The following is a 19924-nucleotide window of genomic DNA, read 5'->3' on the forward strand; positions in this document are numbered from 1 at the left end:
CTTCTTTTTTCAAAATTCATGATTTTTCAACTTCAATGATTATTTTTTCAAATTGAATGACCTTCTTTTAAAATTAATGAACTTTTTAGCCACACTCTACAATGTGTCATCACTCACACTCTTTAGTCTAGGCAGCAACGAATTTGGTGGAGAGATACCTTGTAGAGTGTGGCTGGGATATACCCCGACAAGCTATTGTAACTTAGATCTAGCATTCTAAGGTTTGGAATTTGACCCAAAGTTTCTGGAATTGATCCTGCTAAGTTGTTTTGTGCTAGCAGGAGGGAACGCAATGATGAAACATTGCCCAAAGATGCTGGTATAGTACCAGAAAGTGAATTCCCTGTAAGATTAAGAAATCGCAGAGCGTGCATCTTTTGGAAATGTGGGATAGGCCCGGAGAGAGCATTCGACCGGAGGTCAACAAGACGAAGTTTGGATGAGTTGAACAAATTAGCTAAGTTGTTCCGTGAGAGGATTATCGCACTGAGTGACGAACTATTTGCTAAGGAATCAGGGATATCTCCGCTAAGAGAATTGTTTGCAAGGTTCACATATCTAAGAGATGCAGCTGTACCTAATGACAGAGGGATGTTACCTACAAGGTTGTTGCCCACAAGATTCAGAGTTTGGAGGCTCCGGAGCTCACCTATCTTGTCAGGTATGCGTCCAGAAAATTGATCACTTGAAAGCTCCATCTTCTTTATAGAGAACTAAGGCCTGCTATGCAGTGGGCATCGGTTCACCTACGCGGTGCCGGATGCGCGCGGAATAGGGGCACCCAAGCGAGACATAAACTTCTCTAAAAAAAAGAGCAACCCAGACAAGACCTCGTAGTAAGCGCTCGATGCGCCAGTTAGCAAGGTAGCACTTGGGCGACCCATCATGTGGGTTGGACAAACAATGGCCGTTCGCTAAGTTTGCAAGATAGCAAGACAGCGCTTGCTCGGATCGCGGTTGACTATTCAATTATTGACAGTTGATATTTTAGAAAAGACAAATTCAGTCCTGACTTTTCTTTTGCAAATCCGAAACAAATTAATTGATTCGAGAAATATTCATGGATTTAAAATGTATTACTGAATTTGAAAAAAATCAGGAATTAAAAAAGTTCACAAATTCAAAAATATGTTCAGGAACTAGGAAAATATTCAAGAATTTAAAAAGTTTCATGGATTTGAACAACATTTCACATATTTTAAAAAACTTCCCGTATTTGTAAAAACTTTATGCATTTGAAAAAAAGAACATGGAAAAAGGTTACATATTTGCAAAAAGTTCAAGAATATTGAAAAAGTTCATGAATTGAAAACTGTTTAAAAAATAATGAAAATGAAAAGTATAGAAAAGTAAAAAATGGAAAGAAAAAAGAAATACAAAAACGAAAAAAACAAAAACAGTAAAAAAAACCATGGAAAAACATAGAAAAAACCACACTAGAAACATCTAGTAGCTTCCTATACTAGGTGCTGGACTAATTGGGCCGCCCAGTAATTGAGAGCGTGAGACCCGCGTACGCGTAACAAAGAAAACGCCGCAGCACGCATTGGATAAAAAGTGCGAACAAGGGGCCTTTTTGGATCATTGCCACGAGGTCGAAATCAGAGTATTCCTTTCAAAGATCACTCCCACCCTAGGTTGCGACCAGTGGCGCACTGCATGCGCGCCACTTGTCGCAATCGGAGAGTTTTCCCTTTTGCGTAGATTCGTTTATTCAAAACGTTTTATCTTTCAAATTTTGCGTCCAAATCTCAAACCGTTTTCACCGTTGGATTCCTTGCGTCAAGATCTTTGAAATTAGATCTCATGTTGATAGATTTTGATGAACCTTTTTTTCCTTTTTGAAAGAGGCATGACCGTGCCTCTCGCGAAAGGAAAAATCGTGCCTTACGTGGAAGCAAAACCGTGCCTCTCGTGAAAGAAAAAAAACAGGTGAAAAACCAAAAAAACGGAAAAATCGTATAAAAAGCCGAAAACACGTGCGAAAAAAACAAAATTTGGAGGAAACGTCCAGAGCGTGGCACGTGGCGATGGCTGAGAGCGGCCCAAGTGACGCGCTCTCAGCCCACCTGAAGTGATCGTTGGGGAGGCTCCGAAGAAGCACTCCTTCGTTAGTTGCTCCCGAGCGAGGTTCCCTTCCAAAGTTCTGGCATTGTTTGGATGGAGGGCCAGATTTTGAATCGACTCCAACTACTTTAGCTAGTAATTCAGCTTTTCCACCAATTTGAGGGCGAAACTGGGGCAGGCGATTCCTTTGCCAAATAATTGATGTGCCTAGGTTTCAATCAAACAGACCCATAGACTCGCTTTGATTTCCCCCTTGTGTGTGGCTGGGCTAGGCGCCAATAGGCAGCATGCCAACATCCACTTAATCATGGTACTGCTTGAATCCTTAAAGCCAAGGCCTGCGCCGGCGGGTACAAGCGCGCCATGCTGGACTTCGTGGCCATCAGGACCGGACGCTGGTTATTTTTCTTTTGAATCGGGCATAACCCCTTTCCATTAATTGAATAACGGAAATACATAGTCTGAGACAGTTAAGAAGGAAACGGGAAAGGGGAAAGTGAGTTCGGCATCGCCGGGAAATCCACCGCAAGAACTCGCCCGCGAGACACTTGCTATGGGGCGAAAACCCGACGACACATCTAACACACAACCACCCATACAGTACATATCAGCAAAATGGAGACACAACACTCTGAACATATTGAGCACCAAGACGCTCACACAGGAGCAGGGGACCAAAAGAACCAAACTAAAAACATGCCAAAGTAATGTCTTCCAGCGTAGCCAGTAGCCGTCCTATTCAGGGACACGAATCAGCTTGCCGTCTCGTCCCTAGGTGCCGCACAGAGTCTCATCATGGTACTGGCGTTTTCCCTCTGCATCTGTGCACCTCACTACATGGCCTCACGGTCTGCGCCTTTCAGAAGACCTGCCCAATAGTTAATAAAAACACAGGCCGAAAACACAATTTCAAAAGGGGTACTGGGTAGTTTAAATTCAAAAGTAGCTCGGTTACGAGTATTCCAAATAGCCCAGTAGATCGCTGCTAGCCCAAAGGTATAAAATCTGGCCCTATCGGGCAAGAAAACGAAGCACCAGAAGAAGTACTGCCAAATGTTGTTTGGGCATAAGTCAGTGCCAAGTACCAAACCCACAGTTCGCCATACCACTCGAGCCATGGGGCATAGGAAGAATAAGTTCTGGGATGTTTGAGTTTATTACAAAACGAGCACTTTGTATTTCCGGGCCAATTTCTTCTTCCCATGACATCTCTTGTCAGGACAGCATCTTGGAATAGCTGCCAGAGGAAAATTTTGATTTTCAGAGGAATCGGGGCCTTTCAGATCCACTGAAAATCACAGCCAACAATATTCTTTTCCAGCTGTTCGTACATGGACTACGGCCCAATCAACTCGATCAGGCTCGTCATCAAGCTGAATTCCATCCACTATTACCTGCATCTCCCTCCACATGGAGTCAAGAGGGGGGCATAATCGCCTACCGAAGAGGTCAGATATTTTCAGATTTTTCCATCGAGCCACTGTTATATCAGGATAGTTACAGATAATGAACAGGTGAGGGAATTTAGTGTACAGGGGTGGGAGCCCTCTCAAGGAGTCATATAGTAATCTTTTACTTTCATTATGGCCTTCCAGATAGGGGAATCGTTGAACTTACTACTAACCGAGGCTATAGTATCCTTTTTAGATATTTAGCTTTCACCACATCTTGCCATAGGCCCTGTTGCGTGTCAAGTTTCCACCACCACTGGACCAACAACCTAATATTATGTTTTCTCAGGTGTTTAACCACAAGGCCCTCTTTGTTTTTTTTCATGATAATACGTGTATCATTTAATTCAGAAAGAACAAAGTACAAGTCACGTAAAGACCGACATGACAAAACTGAAAAGATAGCAGAACATCTCTGAGCTTGACACCAACGCCCGTCACCTGCCTCCGGCACCACCACAGCAGCCACCGAAGGAAGACGAATCACCTCTTCACCCGAGCTCGACGCGGCTCCATCGCTGATATGCAGCTTTGCGGACCTCCAAGGTGGCTCACTAAAAGTGAAGCCTTTACCGTTGAACGAATCAGACCGGGGCAACACCCCGGACACGCCATCGAACTCCAGATCTGCCACCCCACCACGACTAAAACGCCGAAGGAGGAAACCATATCTGTCATCCACGAACCATGAGCCCAGCACATGCTCCGTCTTCCAGATGTCGTCGATGCAGACCACAATCTGCATCTGCTCCTGGACTACCTCCCAAGCTCCGTGCCGACGCTGGAGCAAACGCCGTCGCAACGGCGGAGCCCGAGGACACAGGTCCACCATGAGGATGCCGCCGCCGCCACGCCATCCTTGCTTGAACAGGCTGGTTTTCAAATCCATCCCCAACCATAGGACTAATGGCCTCGTCAGGGAAGGATCCGAAGAATCTTTATTCAGCATTGTCATCGTCGCCGCCGAAGCAAAGACGATAAACAATCTAAAAACCTAGACTACGAGGGAGTAAAAGCGATCCACACGCAGGCCCCCTTTGTTTTTCGAGTGACACACCCGGCTCCAATGAAGTAGATGGTATCTTTTCCTGCCATCTAGTTCCGGACTTCTACCACATGAAGGCCAACAGCAAGTTCTCAAAAAAATGAAGGCCAACAGCACAGCACGCTCTGCGGGCCCATCATCGACGACACCAAGCTCGTCGGCCTGCGCAAGAAGCCGGCCGCCCGTCGTCTCATGTTGTGAGCTGGCCCGGCTGCGACGTCTTATACACGTCCGACAATTTGATTAGTTTCCTGAATTTGAGACAACGGGATGGAGGGCACAGGACTACGCCGGCTTGAAGTGGCCTGTGCTCCAGTGCGTGTTGAGATTCCGGTGCTTCGGTGTGTTTTGTGGGCTGCACAGTAAGTGTTCGACTAAATACACAAGCCGAAGTTCAGAAAATCGGCCAGAAACAATCATTTTTAGTGGAGTAAAAATAGTCCTCTAAAGGATACTCACCGTTTACTCCTCTAAATTTTGGGGGTTCGACTAGAGATGACCTAAGGTACGCGTGTCCTTCAGGGCGAGCCAGATCCTAACCTAAATGCAGATGTACAATAATGTTGAAGTTCTTGGGAACGGCGACTGGAACAGAGCCGAGTCGTAGCAAACGCGGAGTATAACACTTCTCCAGACTCATCAAATCCCAGTTTTATGAAGGGAATATTGCTCATTCCAAGACAAGCTCGAGGCCTCTCATCTCTAGCATGAAGGGTGGGTAACAAACCATATAGGACATCCGAATGCTAGGATGGCCCAGAGAGAATTCCTCTTCAAAATCATAAACCACATGCCGTTAGCAGTTCGTGAGAGGATGATTTATTTCTTCAAAATAGAAGCAAAAAATATTCCTCATAGATTAATTAAGTAGAAGAGAATTGCCCAGTTAATTGACAGAAAACCAGACGAAAACCAATAAAACATGATCACTTATGGACTACTCTCAGAGCATGAATCTCCACAACCACACCAGCCGGCGACAAACACCCCCGACCCGCTACAAGCACAACCCCCGGCTCATGGAGCACAACATCCCGAAGGAACCCCATCGAAAACACATCAACAATCAGACACGACAACCGAAAATGAAGAAAAAGAAGAGAGGGTGATTAGACATAGAGGCTTGCTGATGCAGATGATGCTGATTTTCACTCGACACGACAACCCGAAAATAAGAAAAAAGTAGAGAGAGTCATTTATTCTCCTGAAAACATTTAAATGGTCGCATTGGAGTTCACTTATTTTAATTTTGATTTCACGAATCTTCGTAAGGTGCGAATTGATTGCAGAAGACAAAACGTTAATCCCTGCAGAGCTCTAGATTTGTCAGGTTGCTACTCAAACACGACCAAGAAATCACTAGGGCAATGACCTGTTAAGGCTTGTATATCTCTTGCGCCCTTCACTTTATCTACGATAACAAGAATCATGTTATATAATAATCATAATTCTAACCACTCATACGCAGCTGTGACATACGTAACAAAGATTAGTTTCTTAAATACAGTAGATTGACACGTCATTGTAACCGGCTCCAAACAAAATTGATTTATTCCCGTCTCACTGCTAATTAATCAGTCGTTCCAGTGGTTGATATTATTTTGAATTTATGGCAGGTCATGATGGTGTGATGTGAGCATTATTTTAAAGTTCGTGGTAAGCTGGCCCTGATGTACTAGTACTCCCTCTTTTTTTTTTTTAAGCTAAAACGCCTTCTGGCTCTTTATTCATTAGGCGCTAGCATGTCTGACTGCAAACAATCAGTCAGCCACCCAGGGATTGTATCAAAAAATTGCATAACAATAGAAAGGTTTCTTGAATGCCTAGCTAGACGGTGTGCCGCCATGTTAGTTTGGCGACACGCAAACCGTAGCCTAAATCCCTGGAAGAAAGTAGACAACTCCTTCATCTCCATGATGAGGTGAAAACACGTCGACCTCTGAGGTGCTACCCAGAGTCGCTGAATCTCCTGACAATCCGTCTCCAACACCACCTGCATGCAAGTAGTTCAATGGATAAAGGATCAGTAACTCCATCATATCGTGATCCTCCCGCTCTAACAAATGTGCCATGATGATCTCGAGCAATGAAGCCCGCCCCGCCACATATTTGCCCCGCATCCGTAGCTCCATCGGTGTTGACCTTTATCCACCCCTCCTCAGGTGGTAGCCACCTCCGGGGAGTAGTAACTTGGGCCTTCCTCCTCTCAGGGATTTCCAGTGCCCTGATAATCTCTTCTATAATCACCATTGATTTGACCGGCTGGTATACTAACTCACCATGAGTATAATTGTTCCTGGAATGCCACATAACCCACATCACAGTGATCATAATAGCCGCCTCCTCCTTCTTGAACAAACGTTGATCTAACAGATCTCGAGACCATGACAATGGGTGTAACCGCGGTATCTCAATACCAAAGAAGCGCTCCGCTGCTTCCCAAAAACGTTTTGCGTGGTCACACTCCATGAGCGAGTGAAACAGCGTTTCATTGTGATGTCCACACATCGGACAGTGCGGTAACTGCTTGATGTGTCTCCTCTTGAGCTCACCAAAGGAAGGCAAGAACTCCTTTAGCACTCGCCACCAAAACACCCGGATCTTCGGAAGAACATTGATCTTCCATAATGCCTTCCACATGATTGACTCACCCGAAGATGAACCAACCATCTCAGCCGCCTGTAGCTTAGATTGCATCACGTGTCTGTATGCCGAACTGACCGTGAAGATACCAAATTTTTCCCTTGACCATGCCCACACATCCGCTCCTGCCACACGCGGTCTTGCCATGCCAAGAATAGCTGCCGCATCTGGGGCATAGAAAATGCTCTGAACGAGCTCCTTATCCCACTGATTTGATACTGGGTCAATCAAGTCCGACACTAACTGGACTGAGTTTTGCTTGAGGGCTCCTAACGGTTTCATAGATATAGTTCCATCTATCCATTGATCATGCCAGACTTCGATGGTCTCTCCATTACCAATTCGCCAAATGAGTCCCTTCTTCAACAACTCTCTCCCTATGATGATTGCTTTCCATGTCTTGGATGCACTCGCGGGACACCCCGCCGTTAGAAAATCCTCATGAGGGAAATAGCGTGCTTTAAGCACTCGGTGCACACAAGCTGTTTGGACTCTCAAGAATCCTCCATGCTTGCTTTGCCAACATCGCATCATTGAAAATTTCCAAGTCTCAGAATCTCATCCCTCCTTGTGATTTCGCAATGCACATCTTATCCCACGATTGCCAATGCATTCCTTTTCTGTCAAGAGATCCAGCCCACCAATATTTGGACATATTTGTCGACACTTTCTTGCACAAACCTTTTGTGAGTTTGAAACAACTCATAGAGTAGGCCGGTAAAGCTTGGACCACTGACTTCAAAAGAACTTCTCTCGCTGCACATGACATTTTCCTTTCACACCATCCTTGTACTCTTGCCCTTGATCTTTCATTAATATGTTCAAAGCTTTGTTCTGTAATTCTTCCCGCTGCTGTAGGGAGCCCAAGGTATTTTTCTGACATCGCTTCTCTTTGAATTTGTAAAGCTGCCTTGGCTCCCCTCTTTACTTACGAGCCACTATTAGGGCTAAAAAAGACTGAACTTTTCTGCTTATTTGCGCTTTGTCCAGAGCCAATGCTATACTGATGCATAATTTCATTTAGCCTTGTGGCGCTTCTAGAGTCAGCTTTCATGAAGATCAAACAATCATCTGCAAATAAGAGGTGGGAGATCCACGGAGCATTATTGCTAACTCTGATTCCTCTATCTATCCACCCTCCATCATAGTTTTGCAGCAAACATGAGAGGCCCTCCCCACATAGCAGAAATAGATATGGTGAGATCGGGTCCCCTTGGCGGAAACCCCTCGACGGCGAGAACACCGGCAGCAGTTCCCCATTGACTTTCACCTGGAAACTTACTGTCGCCACGCACGACATAACAAGGGCTGTCCATCGATCATGGAACCCCAGTTGACGCATTATCCCTTCCAGATATTCCCATTCAACGCGGTCATAAGCCTTGATCATATCGATCTTGACCGCACACCACCCTTGTTTTCCTCTCTTCCTTCGCATTGAGTGTATGCACTCGTACGCCACTAGGACGTTGTCGGTGATCAACCGTCCTGGGACAAAAACACTCTGCTCCTCTGCAATAATCTCATCAAGAATCTCCCTCAAGCGATTAGCAAGCACTTTAGAGCAGATTTTGTATATAACATTGCACAGTGAGATCGGCCTATATTGTGTAATGTTTTGTGGGTTCTTTACCTTTGGAATAAGCACAATCACCGTGCTGTTCACCGTGGCAGGCATGTGTCCTCCGTTTAAAAAACCTAGGACCGCCGCTGTAACATCCGGTCCTATCAACTCCCAATGGCGCTGGTAGAACCCTGCATGGAAACCATCACATCCGGGCGCCTTCGTCGGCCCCATGGCAAAGAGCACAGCCTTCACTTCTTCTTCTCTGAACGGTCTCATGAGTCGCTCGTTCATTGGATCTATTATTTTATGTGGCACATGGTGAAGAACTGCCTCCACATCTGTATACTCTTGCGCCGTGTACAGCCCAGTATAAAACTGCTGCACCTCGGCATGAATTTGTTCTTTCGTCTCGCAGATTCCTCCATCCGACGTTTGGAGGCTCCGGATCCGATTAATACTCTTGCGTGCTGCCGCTCGAGCTTGGAAAAAGCCCGTATTGCGGTCACCTGCTTTCAGCCAGTCCGCCCTAGACCTCTGCCGTGCCATGATTTCCTCCTTATGAAGGAGCTCCGAGAGCTGGCGGGCTAGGTCTTTTTCTTTCTTCGTCGGTCCTCGAAACAGAGAATTAGACCTCTCGTTCTCTTACTCCTTACGTACTTTCCTGATTTTCTTCTTCACATCTCCGAACTTTTTCGATTTCCAGTCCGTAAGCTGCACTTGCATGTCCAACAGGGCCTGCTCGATGCCCTGTAGACCTTGCGAACCAGCCCCCTTGCGCTACCCATGTAGAACGGCGGCATCATATGATTCTTCCTGCTGCCACGCCTCCTCATACATGAACCTGCGCTGGTACCGTTCTTCTGGCAAGATTACCCCTTCATCTTCACCACTAGCATGCAGTGGTCTGACTTTGGCGTTGGACAGTGTCGCACAAAAGAGGAAGGGAACATTGACATCATTGCCGGATTAACTAAGAACCTATCAAGCCGAACTTTCACGTTTGAATCTCCATGTTGCATATTATCCCACGTGAAGGGCACATCCTGGTAACCCAAATCGTGGAGTTCACAATCATCCACACATTGCCGAAAACCCTCCATCTGCCACTCCGGACGGTCATGGGCACCAAAGTACTCCGAGCTATCAAGTATCTCATTAAAATCACCTCCACACAGCCACGGGGCATCACTTTGAGCCTTCAACCATCTCAACAAATTCCAACTTTCTGCACATTCACTTCGTCTAGCTTTCGCATAGAAACCCGTAAACCGCCACTTTTTATTATCACCAATATTCTTCACCAACACATCAATATGCTGGTCTGAAAAATTATTAAGAGTTACATCAACCTCTTTTGACCAAAACAAAGCTAGTCCACCACTGAGGCCGTCGCTACTAACTGGGTAGCAACCCTCAAAACCAAGTCGGGCAGTGAAATCACTAACCCTTCTTCCCTCAATCTTCGTCTCCGCAACAAAGACTAGGGCAGGAACTTCTCTCTTCACTAAATCGTGAAGTTCACGAACCGTCTCCGGGTTCCCAAGCCCGCGACAGTTCCAAGATATACAATTCATTGCTCCCTGCGGGGCTGGTACTCAGCCTCCGTGAGGTTACTTGCCTCTTCTTCCACAGCCTTCTTCTTCTTCGAGTCTCTGCTATCCTCCCGTGACCCAGACGACTCATTTTCCTCGTTCTGCCTCTTCCTCATGACTGTCTCACTATCTTGCAGTAGCATAGGGTCGGTCCCCGGCCTCTCCCCTGTGAAGTATTCATGTCGACCCTCCGATAGACAGAATTTGTCCCTCGGCCTGTCCTTCCTCCTCTGCCATTCGCACCCCTCCCCCTTGCATTGAATTGGTAAACAGTGTTTTTAACTCTGCCAGAAGGTGGTTTCTCAGGCGAGTTTACTTCCAACCCCGGCTCCACATCTTCATCTCCTTCTCCTGTCTCCTGCTGCCTCCCCATATCCCGGGCGGTCTCCTTCTTGTAAGTTGGTGTTCTCCCCCAACTCTTGTTTTTGCTAGATATAAATCTGAGAGCCTCCCGATATGGTGGCTTTCCCTGCTCATCTCTCCCAGCAGGTGTAGGGCACATAAGCTCAGCGTGTCCCAGCATCCCACATGAGAAGCAAAAGTAGGGTAGATTTTCATATTGGGTATCAAAAAATTCAGACTCTTTTGTTTTTGCTTTCTCCAATTGCACCCAGCGCATCAATGGTTCATCCACTTTGATCCAAGCCTTGAATCTCAGGCAGTCCCCATAAGCAAACCCCTTCTCATCCGCGTCCAGCGCTACGACATCACCTACCATGCTTGCAATACGCTTCGGCCATGGCGGACATAGTAGGTTAAAAGGGAGGTTTATCACTCGTGCCCAGATTTTGATCTTATCGAACTTGAGTTCTGAGGGGCGCGATCTGATGTTAAAACTCTCCAGAACCACATAGTGCTTCCCCACCATCCATGGACCTCCCTCGAAGATCCGATCGCAGTCGCGCTTGATACTAAAACTGGCCAGGAAAACATTCTCTCCCTTCGGCCGGAAGCTCAGCCCCCTCGGATTGCCCCACGCCGGGCGCAGGGCCTCCTCAATGGTATTCACATGAAAAGCCTTTCGATACAAAACCTTCCCGATGAGTGCATATGGTTCTTCAACGCACGCTTCCTCCTCCTCATCGATGACAAGCTTCGTCTTCTCCTTCTCCGTTAAATCCAACCGATCCATCATCTGCTCCACCGTCTCAGTCTCCTTCGACGGCCCTCTCCTTCCTCCCATGGCGCTTGTCTCCGCCATCAACTCACCCGGCCTTCCCCGATCCCCTTACTCGCAGCGCCGCCAAGGGTGGGAAAGGACGCCAGGTCCCCCCTTGATCACCCCGAGCAGGCTGACTGGCAAGTTCCGGCGATCGAAAGGTAGATTAGCCGGCGATCGCCAAACCCTAATCTTGCGCCCCCGAGATCGCCTCGTGCGCCGCCCTGCCACTCGAAACCCTAGAAAATGTTTCGGGGCATAATCTATTTTCGCCTACTAGTACTCCCTCTAGTCCTTTTTAGTCTGCATATTAGTTTTGTCTGAAGTCAAACTATCTTTACTTTGACCATACTTACAGAAAAAAGTATCAATATTCACATTGCCAGATCAATATTCGTTAGATTCAGTATAAAATATAGTCCCATAGTATATATATTTGGTGTTGTAGATATTGATAATTTTTAATACAAATTGGTCAAACTTGCAAAGTTTGACTTACATAAATCTAATATGCGGAGAAAAAAGGACAGAGGGAGTGTGTGAATTCTGGAATCATTGCACATTATTCCATGTGCATTCAACGCCTAGATCAGTGTGATTATATAACTGGATATTATCTCTGCAAGCTCCGCGTACCCCGGCCGACCACTTTGAAGTTTGAATGCGTACACTGCATGCAGATGATTGTGAACTTGCCTGGCTAGCTAGCCACGGTTTCACGCTCAGGCATCTAGATGATGACTGAAAAAACAATAAAATGAAGAACTTTATTACCTCTTCATCGTGATAGTCAAAATCAAATGGTTAGGTATTTAACATTAACATTAATATCATTATCAAATGTTTAGGCGGCAATCTTGCTCATTTTTTCTCGCTCGTTTTTAGAGAGTTCAATATCACCAGTCGCTTGATCGTTTGATAACGGCTTTTAGATTATAACCAAGTCGTAACTCCCTCTAATCCAAATTAATTGACGCAATCTCTGTATAAAAGTTTTGCACAGAGAGCCAACCGCACAGCATAACGCCGGCCCCGATCTAAGTGCATGTGATTACAGGAATCCATGTGCGTTCAACGCCTAGATCAGTGCGATTGTACTATTGCTGAATAGTGTATTATCAGTGCACGTTACCCCGCGGCCGACGACTTTGACTTTCATTCAGACGCACTGGCCACGGCCAAACAGATGTAGTACATGCTCGTGTAAACCTAATTTCCCCTTGAACTTGTTCCGGTTCTATACATAAAGAGTAGCTGTGCAAGCACCCAAACGTACATCAACCACTGTTCGCCCCCACAACCAAACAACAGAAACTATACTACTCAAGCCATATCAATGGATCTGGCAACCGGCGCCATTGGCGACCTGCTCCCCAAGCTGGTCGAGCTCCTCAAGGGGGAGTACAAGCTAAAGGAGAATGTCAGGGAAGGCGTCGTGTCTCTCTCTCGAGAGATGAGGAGCATGCACGCTGCCCTCCGCAAGGTGGCGGAGGTGCCGCGGGACCGGCTTGACGAGCAGGTCAAGCTCTGGGCAGGGGAGGTGAGGGAGCTATCCTTTGACATGGAGGACGTCGTCGACAAGTTCCTGGTGCGTGTCGATGACGGCTCCAAGCCTGCACCCAACTCAAAGAAGCTCAAACAGCTCACGAAGATGATGGTCGGCTTGCTCGCCAAGGGGAAGGCTCACCATGAGATCATTGACGCGATCGGGCAGATCAATAAGCAAGTCCAAGTGGTTGCTAACATGAACGGAAGGTACCCCGTTGACAATATTGTCTCTACTTCTGCAGCGGTGGTTCCCATCGACCCTCGTCTTGGGGCTTTGTACACAGAAGTAACAGAGCTTGTTGGCATTGCTGGAAAAAGGGATCAAGATCTAATGAAGTTGCTCTCGGAGGGAGACAATGTGTCCAAGAAAAAGTTGAAGATTATCTCTGTTGTCGGATCTGGAGGATTGGGCAAGACCACTCTTGTCAAAATGGTTTATGACAAGATCAAAGAAGATTTCGATTGCAGTGCGTTTGTTCCCGTCGGTCGAAATGCTGACGCAAAGAAGATTCTCCTGAAGATTCTTTGTGATCTTGACACGTACGTAGGTCTGATCACCATGTTGGATGTAAGACAACTAATCAGCAAACTCAAGGAAACTCTCGAAAACACGAGGTACGTGTCTATATATGTTATGGTATAATTTGTAAATTGTGGTAGGTCATAGACAGAGTATAAAATGTGATGCTAACCCTACGTGATATGTTATATCGCGTTAAAAAATCACCGCATTTTACATTGTGTATTTTTTCGCCAGCAAAAAAAGCTAGGGAGTGTAACAATGATATAGGGTGGCCGCATGTAGAGCAAAATAGCATCATATATATAGGAACCATTCTTGCTACTTCCACGTACATTGGATGCATTCTAGGAAGTATCTATCATAAATAGGAATATGAGGCCACGTAGGTATTATACACATATATATGTGGAGTACTACTTTTTAAAATATGATGTCATTTTGAAAATATGCTAAAAATATGGACTTACTTGCAATTGTTTCATGTTATTCGCTGCGTGGTATATTATTTGTGGTATCTTTGTATTAAAAGAGTATATGCATGTACTCAGAATACTCACAATGATAAATGTAGCATACATACTAGCCCATGGGAGTATATTTCTTGGGCTACTACCAGGTGTAATTACACATGTGTGTTTAATATAAGTAGATAATACCCACATGCGTTCCTATGGGAATTCATACTAATAAAATTGCGAAGATAACCTAATATATGAGAATAAGACTCCTTCACATTCTCGCCATATGAATTGAAAAAGATCTAGCACTGAATGAACATTTTATAGTGTCGTAAGATTTTCTGCTATGGTTAAATTATTTGTTATTGGAAAAATGGAAATAAAAAATTATAATTTTGAGTGCTTGCTGATTTGAAGGGCTTGCAATATTCTGAAACATAAGAAGTGGATGATTTCCATATACTTGATGATGTGGACACCTTGCGTCTCCTTGAAAATGGGATCACCAACTTAGATATAGGATATAGAAAGTATCTATCTACAGTTTTAATATTGATAATTGGTAGAATATTTATCTATTTGTAAATCCATAAAGTTTTCAAATATTGAAATGGTTTAGAAGAAAAATATAATAACCTAAAGTTCGTCGTCTTTGGTTCGGCAATTTTGTAACAGTGTGTATTAATTAGGTACGGTGTACCACTACCATACATAGGGGTTCATTAGATACATCTTGATAATTAGTTTTATATTGTAAATGTTTGGTATTGTAGGTAAAAATAATTTTGTCTATAAACTTGGTTAATCTTTGCAAAGTTTGACTTCTGAAAAATGCACTACATTATGAAAACAGAAGGAGTACTTCATGTCGTCTCTATAGTATACTTCTTTATGGCAAAAGGCATGCACTCTACCAATTCATGTAGATAGATAGATAGAAATAAGAAAATTAGTGCATAAAGGTACTCTGATTAAAACAAGATCATTAAGGATGTATTAGTGGTTGATAAGATAGTTGTATCTTAAATCTGCCACGTAATGCAGAGATGGCAACAAAAACATGATGTATAATGGGTTATCTCTACTACCCAAATATCCCTAAATATGTGTGAGAGATATTGTTGTTAAGATATCATCATTTAAATAGAACCAGGCAAGCTTTTTCTTTCCTCCACCTCGACATTTATCATACGTGGCACTCCTAATGTAGCACGATTTTACATGCCCTAATATCCACAAAACCGGTCCATGTTTACTCCTTGCAACTTAATTATACTTAATTGTTTTATCAAGAATCTTATCTCTTGGTCATAATGCTAGATTATATTATCATCTGCACCTGCATTTTGCTAATGATTACATAATTGATATAGGTACCTCATTGTAATTGATGATATAAGGGATGAAAAACTATGGAAAATAATCAAAGGGGCATTCTCTAATAGCAACAATTGTGGTAGTCGGTTAATCATGACAACTCGTATAGTCAGTGTAGCTAAATTATGTTGCTCATGTGCTGACGGTTCAATCTATCAAATGGAGCCACTTAGTGATGATGATTCCAAAAGGCTCTTCTATAAAAGGATATTTTCTCACGAGAGTGGTTTTCCTCTTGAATTTGAAGAAGTGTCCATAGATATATTGAAGAAATGTGGTGGAGTACCATTAGCCATCATTACTATAGCTGGTATCTTGGTTATTAATCATCACGTAAAACCGAAGGATGAGTGGCATGTTTTGCTAGATTCCATTGGTCGTGGACTTACCAAAGACCCCAGTGTAGAGGACATGTTGAGAATACTAACGCTTAGCTATTATGACATGCCTTCTCATTTGAAGACATGTTTTCTATACCTAAGCATGTTTCCGGAATATCACTATATTACGAAAGATCAATTGATATGGATGTGGATTGCTGAAAGTTTTATCCAGTGTGAAGATCCACAAACTTCTCTATTTGAGATCGGAGAAAATTACTTCAATGAGCTTGTGAATAGGAGCTTGATCCAGCCGGAATATTTTGATGGGTTTGTAATTGCTTGTCGTGTACACAATAGTGTTCATGATTTAATTTGTTCCTTGTCAAGTGAAGAGAACTTTACTACTATATTGAATGATACTCGGGATAGCATTTCTTCTAAAAGAAAGGTCCGTAGGCTGTCCCTCCAAAATAGTATCAAGGAAGAACATCAAAATACACATCTCAAATTTGCAAGGTCTATTGCTACATTTGATGATGTTGATATTGGTTTCATGCCTCATTTCTCAAGGTTTCTTTTTTTGCGCGTATTGGATTTGACTGAATGTGATGTTAGTGATCATAACCATCTTAACATTCGGGAGTTGTGGAGTTTACTTCAGCTGAGGTACCTAGGCCTATACAAATCAGGAATTTCTGAGGTCCCAGAAGAAGTTGGAAAGTTGCAGTTTTTGCAAGTGCTGGATTTGAGAGGGAATTATGATATAACAGAACTCCCATTAGCAATTACTAAGCTCAGAAGATTGATGTGCCTACAAATTGATTCTTCCTGCAGTCGGATACCAGATGGAATTGGAAACCTGATATCAATGGAAAATCTCAGTTCTATCTGTGGTGACTGTCTAGGCACCGTGGAAGATTTGGGCAACATGGAAAGACTAAGGAACCTTAATATTTCCTTTAATGTTATGAGCTTGGAGTTGGAGCAAGCTTTCGTGGAGTCCATAGGGAAACTACGCAACATCCAATGTGTACATATTTGGTTCCTTGGTTATCATCATTATGTATTCATGGATCTCCTGGGGAGAGATTGGGCGCCCCCTCAAAGTCTTCGAGAATTTTCTGCAAAGTTCAAGCTCGTCTTCAGCAAACTGCCAACATGGTTAAGGAGGAACCCCTCGCATCTATCACAGCTCTCCAGGTTAGATATTTTTGTCGACGAAGTGCGACAGGAGGATCTGGAATTCCTTGGAAGGTTACCGGCTCTCCGTGACCTCTCCTTGGAGACAATGCGCCAAAATCCGTTACTCATCGGTGCTGACGGTTTCCGTTGCCTGACAAGACTGAAGCTGATTTGCAATTGGGCTGGCCGAATTGTGTTCAAGCCAGAAGCTTTGCCCAAGACTGAACATGTTGATATCTTGATATATTTCCGTGCTGCCAACGGTCGCGATTGGTTTGAGCTGGGCTTGGAGAACCTGCAGTCCCTTCGGATGGTCATAGTCCAAATCAGATTGTCGCCGGGAGTGATAAGCAGCGACACCGGGGCCGAGCAAGGGAAGGCTACTTTGGAGAACACACTCCATGCCCATCCTAATTGTCCCAAAGTTTACGTCTCCATTTACGCAGAGCCATCAGGCTGTCACTACTGAGGTAGGTAACTAAAAACTATGATGCTTTTATGCATGCATGTCTTCTTTATGTACTGATCGATCTTTAGTCTCTCTTTCATCAGGTTGGCTCTCGTGACCACAACGCCATCATACAACCGATTCGGGGTGAAGAAGCTGCAGTTTACACTTTACACACAGTTTGATTTCCATCATTCAGCGTTAAAGATTCCATAGTGACTCCATGATACCCTGGCCATCAAACGACCGATTCAGGGTGAAGAAGCCCCAATGATTTTGTTCGAGCTACACTCGGAATCTCTGGGGCTCAAAGAGCTCTTATTGCTACCTGACAGATAAAGAGTGCAACCAAGGAGAGATCATACTCTGCCACTATTGCCCTCCCTGCCCTCAGCTTGAACTCTACATTCGGTGGATGTCATGTCAACACCTGGAGAATTTATCGTGAACATCGGTGATCTCTTACAGGTATGTACACTGTGATTCACCCAAGCATGAATTTATTTTGGGACACACAAGTACCATGCTTGACCATTCTGAACTGATTATTTTGTTCGAAACGTTCAGCTTATCTCCAACAAGGCGTTCAGGAGGGTGGTGCGGGAAAGAATGTCGCGCCAAGGATCTTGATCGTGTACTTCTTCAGCATGCATTTCCATCCGGCCTCGACTAGGAGCCTAGGATCCATGGTGTGATCAAGGTCTGACGAGAATCCATCGTTGTACAGGGAGACCCTTGTGAGATATTACATCAAGCATTACTGCCCCATTTTGTTAGATGAGAAATTGGACATCAGGTTGAGCAGTTTGTAATACCAAGAAAAGTGATAGTAAAATGGCAGTCCAAGTACCAAAATGTTGTATACAGGCCTAAATCGTACAGGCGTGCACTGCACTGGTTTGGTTTTCTGATGCATCATACCAGAACATAAGTACGTACTACAAAATCTTAATGAAATTCAAGTTTGTTCCATCTTTTGTGAGAACCTTCCCCTTGAGTATGCTTCATGTCAGATCCTGTAAAAGCAGAGTAAGGCCCTGTTCGGAAGGCGAAAATTCCTGGTGATCCCCTTTGGGCATCGAACTGTTTCCTGAAAATTTCTTGATTGCCATTCATTTGGTTTGAGCTGTGGAGCAACATAAGAATGGCCAAACTGTTCAATCATCAGCCATCTTTCGTGGCACAACTAGGGAAAAGCCTAGCAGCAACGCGGGTTTTAGGACTATCAGTAGCGCGGGCAGGAGCGCTACAGCTAAAGGTTAGCAGTAGCATTGGTTAACCCACGCTACTGCTACACCGACTTAGTAGTAGCGCTTTCCCGACGAGGCGCTACTGGTAATTACTAGTAGCGCTTCTCCCAGACCGCGTTAGTACTATTATTCCGTATTTTATTTCTTTTTTATTTCATGTTGTATTCATACGCCTCTATACAAGTTTTCATACAACAACAATTTAGAGATTGTTTTTACATCATAATGAGTTATTACATCACTGGGTAAAAGAACCGTGGACAATACGCGGTTCTTTCACGCAATGATATAATAAATATCATCATCATCATCATATCATTAACAACTTATCATCATAATACATCATTGTCATATAACACCTTCTCATGATCATCGTTTTCATCGATGAGACATCACATAGCAAGTTGGTCACTAGTCATAATCACAACTACTCCTCATCATCAACTCTAACACATTGTACCACATAATAAACATATTGTACCTCATAGGACCTACTACATTCTCTTAGGACCTACTATATTCTCTAAGGTAAAATAGCAAAAAACAAGATAGCCCCTCGCTCTCCATTATGGAGAATGCAGATTATCCTGTCTCCAATTCTTGTCTTTCGCTTAATGTTGCTTCCAAGAACCTCCTTACCAATGTCCAAATATTTTTTCCACTTTTTGATTAGCATGTGTTCACCGGTTTCAGAAATCCGATATGCACAGGTGAGATCCGTAGGATGACCTGGCTGTATGTTCAGAACTTCAAGGCGACCATTGTAATACATCAGATGAGGCACACAATCCATCGGGATTTTCTGTTGAAAAACATAGTAATAACTTCGTAGTTAGCAATGATGTACTAGTTTTAGAAGTATGCAAAAGATGCACGGATGTCGTAATAGTAAAAAAATCTTACCAGGGTATCTCCATAGAAGTTATCGTGGTTCAACACGTGCACTAGTGGCACGTATTCACCATAATTTGGAGGAGTTCGATAATAGGTATTGTAATTCTCAAAGAAAGTAAAAAATACGATCAAATGTTTTTTCTCCTTATAAGTTAATTCGGAGCCATCGGTGTAGTGGGTTTTGTCTACCATCTTCTGCATATTCTTTGAAGAATGAAAATAAGCTGTCAATGGAAATAAGCTGTCAACTATTTTGAAATAAACAATATAAATTAGTTAATAACTATGTTTGAGAAACTCACATAGCAGTAGCGGAAGCGTATCAACAAGGACCCAAATGTCCATATTGTTTTGCTCGATGTCAGGATCAGCAAGATCCATGGTGACAATCATACCC

General features: G+C 44.0%; 1 protein-coding gene across 2 annotated transcripts; it reads left to right on the forward strand.

Moving 5' to 3' along the window:
• Positions 1–12773: 12773 nt before the first annotated feature.
• Positions 12774–18357, forward strand: LOC125535119 (disease resistance protein RGA5-like). 2 transcript variants are annotated; one of them, XM_048698173.1, is made up of 4 exons: positions 12774–13687; positions 15427–17405; positions 17473–17851; positions 17951–18357. In XM_048698173.1, the coding sequence occupies exons 1-2, from the start codon at positions 12861–12863 to the stop codon at positions 17402–17404; spliced, it is 2805 nt and encodes a 934-aa protein (XP_048554130.1). In that variant the 5' UTR covers positions 12774–12860; the 3' UTR covers position 17405; positions 17473–17851; positions 17951–18357. The 2 variants fall into 2 exon arrangements, with proteins under 2 accessions (XP_048554130.1, XP_048554129.1); XM_048698172.1 differs by having other exon boundaries at positions 17488–17851.
• Positions 18358–19924: the final 1567 nt, after the last annotated feature.

The sequence above is a fragment of the Triticum urartu genome, chromosome 2 (assembly GCF_003073215.2).
Source record: "Triticum urartu cultivar G1812 chromosome 2, Tu2.1, whole genome shotgun sequence".
NCBI classification, from domain to species: domain Eukaryota; kingdom Viridiplantae; phylum Streptophyta; class Magnoliopsida; order Poales; family Poaceae; genus Triticum; species Triticum urartu.

Bases quoted from the DNA above. Each gene is read 5' to 3' on its own strand.
- LOC125535119 (XM_048698173.1), top strand. From the start codon at position 12,861: ATGGATCTGGCAACCGGCGCCATTGGCGACCTGCTCCCCAAGCTGGTC. The intron at 13,688-15,426 runs GTACGTGTCTAT...TAATTGATATAG, and splicing joins GAAACTCTCGAAAACACGAG to GTACCTCATTGTAATTGATG.